This window comes from Lipomyces japonicus, assembly GCF_038497905.1.
Source record: "Lipomyces japonicus strain CBS 7319 unplaced genomic scaffold V1514scaffold_4, whole genome shotgun sequence".
Lineage (NCBI taxonomy): Eukaryota > Fungi > Ascomycota > Lipomycetes > Lipomycetales > Lipomycetaceae > Lipomyces > Lipomyces japonicus.
In genome coordinates this window covers 379,560-385,580 of record NW_027117816.1, presented here as the reverse complement: position 1 = coordinate 385,580, position 6,021 = coordinate 379,560, and the positions used below count along the sequence as shown (strand labels likewise).

The window sequence follows — 6,021 nt, the reverse complement described above, 5'->3', positions numbered from 1 at the left end:
TTGACAAAGCGCGCATTGTGATGGATCCGGAAGAGCTGCCAAATTATGATTTAGTAGCCAATCCGCACTGAATCGAGAAGACGTAGGAGCGTGATCTAACGAGAGAAGGTGAGCGACCTCTGCGCATCGACCATTCCATTTGTAGAGCGAATTTACAATACTCCAGCGTCTTCGCCAGAAAACACTTTTTTTTCTTATCAAAAGGAGCCATACACCTAACCTTGGTAATTGTAACAGCCTGATTCAGCCATGTTTTTGATTTTAAATTAGGGAGTGTGGCCGAGTGGTCTAAGGCGCCCGCTTCAGGTTTTACGTAAAATTTGATATGCTGGTCTCGCAAGAGGCGTGAGTTCGAACCTCACCGCTCTCATTTTATTTTTTTTATTTTTTTTTTAGAAAAATAGTAAAACTTGTTGCAGGTGGTCCAGTTATTTAAATACAGTTTCAAGTTATTTAATGTTATATCTCGAGTGAAAAGTTTATTTAATTACTTCGTATGTGTAAAAATATTTTGGAACATCCTCGGGGATGCTTGACAACTTCGTCTTGATATTGCCAATAAACGGAGATTTTGTTTGTCATTATGATAAAATTCCTTTATTGGATTATGTTTTTCCACGTCAGTTTTTAAATTGATTCGTTGATTTTTGTTTTGTTTTAGATTCAATTTATCTTGTCAAATAAAAAATCTCCGTTATTGACAACATGATAATTTACGAAACTCCATGTTATTTTTTTTCCTTGTACATATTTCAATTTTTTTGCTACGACATGTTTTTTTTTCTTTCTTTTTTTTCTAGTTTTTTAGTTGCATTAATTGCAAAGAAAACATTTTGCATTTTTTGGGGATAATTAATCATGGTCCTATATTGCTGGACGGAGTTTTAACAAAACAAAAAAAATATCTTTTGTAAATAGGTATAGGTTAGATGGATGATCAGGGCAAGAAACTAGCTGTAGTATAGAGAAGGAGATTCTCCTGTAGTTCGGTTCGGTAATCAACATTAAGACGAAGCTGTCCAGCATACCCGAGGATGTACTCCAACAGATCCGGTCTTTGGGCACAAAGTCTTCATTAAAAAAAAATTTGTCTGGCTACAAGTACAAATGTGAAGGGTCCAAAACATCGTGACGACAAAGTCAACAGTAGTACATAGTTAGTTAGTGCAGGCACTGAAATTGACGTCATCGTCGTCAGCACTAACGCGAAGCTCAAGCTGAAACAAATACGATTGAGACAGCAGAATCTAATTTGACTTAAACTAACTAATCCAAAAAAAAAATACCAGGGATGTTACCTGTGTTGATGGTGTGCGTGTGCTAGTAACAATTTCTGAATCCACATTAATTGGAGTAAACACTAATATTGAAAGAAACGTTCAGTCGATAACCAGGCCGATGATACAAATGTTACAGATACTAGAGTAACAAGAGACAAAGACACTATTACTAACCTGACCCTTGAAACAGATAAACTCCAGGAAAAAGCGAATGGCCTGTCATACATGCCAGACTAAAAAAATTCAATTATTGCTTGATGCTTGCAGTAAAGCAATATTTGCAACGGTATACCCAGGTAGCACAGAAGTGGTGCATTTATTTTTTCTTATCGTATATTAAGTTAAAACGTATTTATATGATGTATTTACAGTACTTGTTTTTAATGTTAAGAATCATCTCAAGGGATCTTTTGTCCCAATACAGATTTGCGCCGTGGTTAAATGTAAAGCCAAAAGAATGCAATAAATGTAATTGAGTTTTTTTCCTAGCCACCCCCTGAAATTGCGATAATGCGATAATGGGTTTTACGCCATGCGAATGTATTTTTGTTAAAATTTTCTTATGCGGTATATAAAACCAGCCAAAATGGGATTAAAGAAAACAGCAAAAAAAGGCGATTACAGTATACGTACTATTTTAACGATTTAATAATTTTTGTGGCTTTTTGCCGTGGATAACTTGGTATCCCCCGGTTTATACGAACTATCTGACCAGGGGAAGGGGAAGAAAGCGAATAAGACTGATAAGATATTGATATAAAATACCCCAGCATGTCGACTTCAGATTTTGTAGATTTTAAAAATAAAAAAAAAAAACGGTCAACATTTGTATTATTTTTTTTCTCATCACAATTCATATATAATGCCATTAACTTACTTAAAAGGTGCTGCTTCTAACAAGCCTCCTCACATTGCCAATGGCAACGCTTTTCTGGGAGATGTTATCGCTACCGACACCGACCCTGAACATCAAATTTCTGCCGGATTTTACCGTCAGGAGAAAGGTACTCCATTGGTTTACACCTACCACTACGTATGCAACCACGAAACAAAAAAAAATATTATATTGATTTGAATGCTAACGAAAATAATAATATAACAGGACGAGGTTAAGGTTATTGTTGCAGGTGACCTGACGATCAAGGACGAGACCGGAACCGAGGTCACTGCCGGACCTGGTGACGTATTGTATTTCAAGAAGGGATCGACCATTACGTTTACGTCCAGCGACTTTGGTTTGGGCTTCTACGCTGGACTTCGACCAAAAGACAGTGCATAAATGGTGTGTTAATTTTGTTTTTTAAAATATATATGTTATATTTAATAAATGAGTAATTTAAATGATTACAAAGTATTTATTTACTACCAGACTAGTTATTCATTGTCTTCTTATTTGCAGAATTAATTTGTAAATTATTTCATCCAGAAGCCGAGTATTTGCCAAAAGATGTATGTGAAGACTGTTTAATAATTTCCTACGTATCATGAAAATTAAAAAATAAATAATTATTACACTACAAAGCACAAAAGAACGTGAACGTATTAAAATTATTTAAGTGGACCATGCTTCTGCTGGTAACCTTTCATCAAATGACTCAAGTCACCAACGGGCAACAAAAATGGGAAATCAACAGCAACCAACATGAGCACCAGGAAAATGTAAAAACCTACCAAACCTGTGGCCAATGCTAACGCTCCACCAGCCTTGACAACGTTAGTGCCACGAGTAAACTGGCCCTCGGATAAGAGGAAAAATGCAATCGTGAGTGAAATAAATGTTGCGTCCAGGAACACAAACAACAACACGAACGCAATGTTAGTTCGCAACGCACAAATTAATAAGATTAACACCGCCAGTGACCAAAATAACAAGTAAAATGCCAATGAAGCCTGGAATCCGGTAGTGTTTAATCCCAAAACCTGACTATCACCGGTCGGCGAGTAAGCACCGACGGAGTTAAAACTGGGAATCAGAACACCGGCAAACGACAACCAAAACGCACCAAATGAAGAGAACACGACAAAAGAAAAAGTATTGCCTAGAAAAAATTCGAGAATGCCCGACAAGAGGAGTAATACGCCACCGACAAAGACAAAACCGCCACTGAATTTCAAGTTAGACCAAACAATGGTGTTTTTTTTAAAAGAGAACATACGTTGAGGCAGCACCAAATTGGCCAGCACCTTTCCATCCTATAAGATCGCAACCAAGCGGACATATGGATAAGATGTGACCCATAAGCGCTAATGGGGTAGGATTACCAAACGTTTGCCTGAGATCACCCTTGACGGTTTTTTTAGGTGTCAGGTATAACTTTTCAAACAATTCAGGCGAGATTGAGATTGAACCGGCAGTCCGTACCCGTTGTAAGGCTTCGTCCCGTTCGGTTGCGAACGAGCTTTCGCGCTCTTCCTTGTGACGCCGTGCTGCGGCTTCTAAATCGTAATCGTCATCAGGCACATAGTTTGACGACGAATTGCTGTTGCCACTTTGATTGTTTAAATTGGCGGTAGCAGAGAGTGGAAGTTCGTCAGGGGCATAGTGAGAGTTGTCAGGTACTTGAATGGACGAGGACATGGCTATAGACGGGAGTTCTGGCGCAAAAGCAATATTTCACGCGAGCAACAACTGGCTTATATATTGTCTTCTGCATCGACATTACTAGTTTACATGAAACGTTAAGGCCAAGCAAATCCTTACCGAGGACCAGCAAACTGAAAACACAGCAAAAATTAGAAAATGCGGGGGCGCGTCCACGAGGCAGAAAAGCAATCAGACGCGCCCTTGCTAAAACAGGTCTGACGTCAGAGCATCGCGCGCCGCACCCATAACTTATCTCCGTCAGCCGTGACATAAGCAAGATATGGTACTCATTTCTCTTGCCATAATATTGACCGTCATGTAACTTAACGTCATCATTACGACTAGCTTCTCATAAAATCCCCGATTTTTCAGATTAGACAGTTCCCACTTTGTTGGAGGAACATGGTGTCGGGATGATCCACTCTTCCGTCAGCCGATGGGGGGAAGCGGCGATCGCAGGTTAAAACCACGTGTCATCCAAAAAAAAAAAATCATTGCTCATGCGCTGCGTCAGTTGATATGTTGCATATGTTGTCCCAATGCTGTGTGGCATCTTGGGTCCAATGAAACAGTTGTTGTCCTTGCTTCAGTCCAAAAAGATGTAATATCTCATTAGTTACTTATAGTAACAAAAATAATAATAAACAATAGCAACTGATAAAAGGTAGTTAAACATTTTCCGCGTCAGATATTTATCAGCACTCAAGTTGGGAATTGGGACTACTAAAACAGGGACGAGGCACGCGTATTGCAGTCAAGCTTTTCAGGCACGTCATTATGCACTTTGCTGTTAATGCCCACGCTTTTGTGATGCCTGAATTGGCGCGCGCTCTTATAACTCCACACGCCTATATTCGCGAGCAGAGACGATCCTCAATCAACATTAATCAATTTATTGTATTGTATTCATATTGTTGTTAAGTTATTTGAATGTGATGCGATTTAACGGATAGAGGCAGGACCATTGCCGACTGCCGACTAATTGGAGCTCAGACGAGAACTAGTATTACGGTAGCAGATAAGACGATGATAAAAAAATCACAATAAAAATAAGAAAAACTATAAATTAAACGAAACGAATATCTATAATATTGTGCTTGGAAAACAACTTGAACCATAAACGAATTCTACAATGCATATACAATACAGTATTTACCCTCCTTTTCCAAATTCTGCTGAACCTTATTCTAGCAACGCTTCATATCAAACCAGATAGTTAGTGAGAAGTAGTAATCCGGGCTTCATTGATTATTCTCAAGGGATTGTTTCGAGAATTAATTACTTTTATGTTTTACGTGCTGATAAATTTCAAGGTTCTTTAAAGTTTTTCTTTGATTGTAGTTGCTCGCGCGTGGTAAGAACTAACAACCCAGATCCCGACCCGTGCCAATGAGCATGATACTTTTCTCAAAAAGACACGAATGATATGGATTAATTAATAAACAATATTTATTTTATTTATAGAAAAATTTGATGTTTTGGATAATTGTATAAAGTAATAGATTACAAAACTACAAATATTTAACCAAGTATTTAAGTAAGTCACGTGAATATTAAGCATGAGCTACCTCGACTAGTTGGTATAAGTTATTGGTTAATTAAACGACTTACAAACTTATCGGCCAATTGACAATCCTGGCCATAAACCGGATTTAAATTCCGTAAATTTAATAAGCTAAGCAAAATTATGAAGGCACATGCCGTCTTGAGGTTCAATGCAACGGATTATGATTTGTAGCACCAATGAAAGCCATTGCTAATAACATAACCCATTCAGATTGCTTTTAAAACAGTATGCTGTTTAAAGTCAAGGCAGACCGCTGCGTATTTTGAGACCGACCCTGATAAGAAATATTTGTCAAAAGTAATCTGATACAGTATGCTTGTGCATTCATTCAACAAGCAAATCAACAGACCAACAAGCTAAAAGCAAATAGTTCATCTAATCATGGCTCTCGACAATACTACGGGCCGCCGCGACTTTAAAAAAAATTTCAATCTATATATCGCCCAGATTCAAGCATTGGGACAAGGAAATTGGATGCCCATGACGAAACAAAGTCTTAATCAATCAAGATTGCAAACGATACGGGCCATCAAACCACTTAATCTATGAGCAAATTATGAAGGCCGAATGGTGTGATGATCTTTTACATG

General features: G+C 38.1%; 2 protein-coding genes and 1 non-coding gene across 3 annotated transcripts; 2 read left to right on the top strand and 1 right to left on the bottom strand.

The window, feature by feature from the left end:
• Positions 1–269: 269 nt before the first annotated feature.
• V1514DRAFT_t13 lies at positions 270–370 on the top strand. The gene has a single exon. It is a non-coding gene; the product is annotated as a tRNA-Leu (tRNA).
• Positions 371–2,060: 1,690 nt separating this feature from the next.
• V1514DRAFT_325283 (uncharacterized protein) lies at positions 2,061–2,788 on the top strand. Its single transcript, XM_066926578.1, has 3 exons — positions 2,061–2,313; positions 2,383–2,562; positions 2,633–2,788. Exons 1-2 carry the CDS (start codon positions 2,143–2,145, stop codon positions 2,557–2,559), a joined length of 348 nt encoding a protein of 115 aa, XP_066785628.1. The 5' UTR covers positions 2,061–2,142; the 3' UTR covers positions 2,560–2,562; positions 2,633–2,788.
• A 40-nt stretch (positions 2,789–2,828) lies between these two features.
• Positions 2,829–3,858, bottom strand: V1514DRAFT_317938 (GPR1/FUN34/yaaH family-domain-containing protein; the record flags this gene model as incomplete). The annotated part of the gene is made up of 2 exons (XM_066925863.1): positions 2,829–3,384; positions 3,437–3,858. The coding sequence occupies 2 exons, from the start codon at positions 3,856–3,858 to the stop codon at positions 2,829–2,831; spliced, it is 978 nt and encodes a 325-aa protein (XP_066785627.1).
• Between the last annotated feature and the right edge of the window lie 2,163 nt (positions 3,859–6,021).

Bases quoted from the DNA above. Each gene is read 5' to 3' on its own strand.
- V1514DRAFT_325283 (XM_066926578.1), top strand. From the start codon at position 2,143: ATGCCATTAACTTACTTAAAAGGTGCTGCTTCTAACAAGCCTCCTCAC. The intron at 2,314-2,382 runs GTATGCAACCAC...ATAATATAACAG, and splicing joins TGGTTTACACCTACCACTAC to GACGAGGTTAAGGTTATTGT.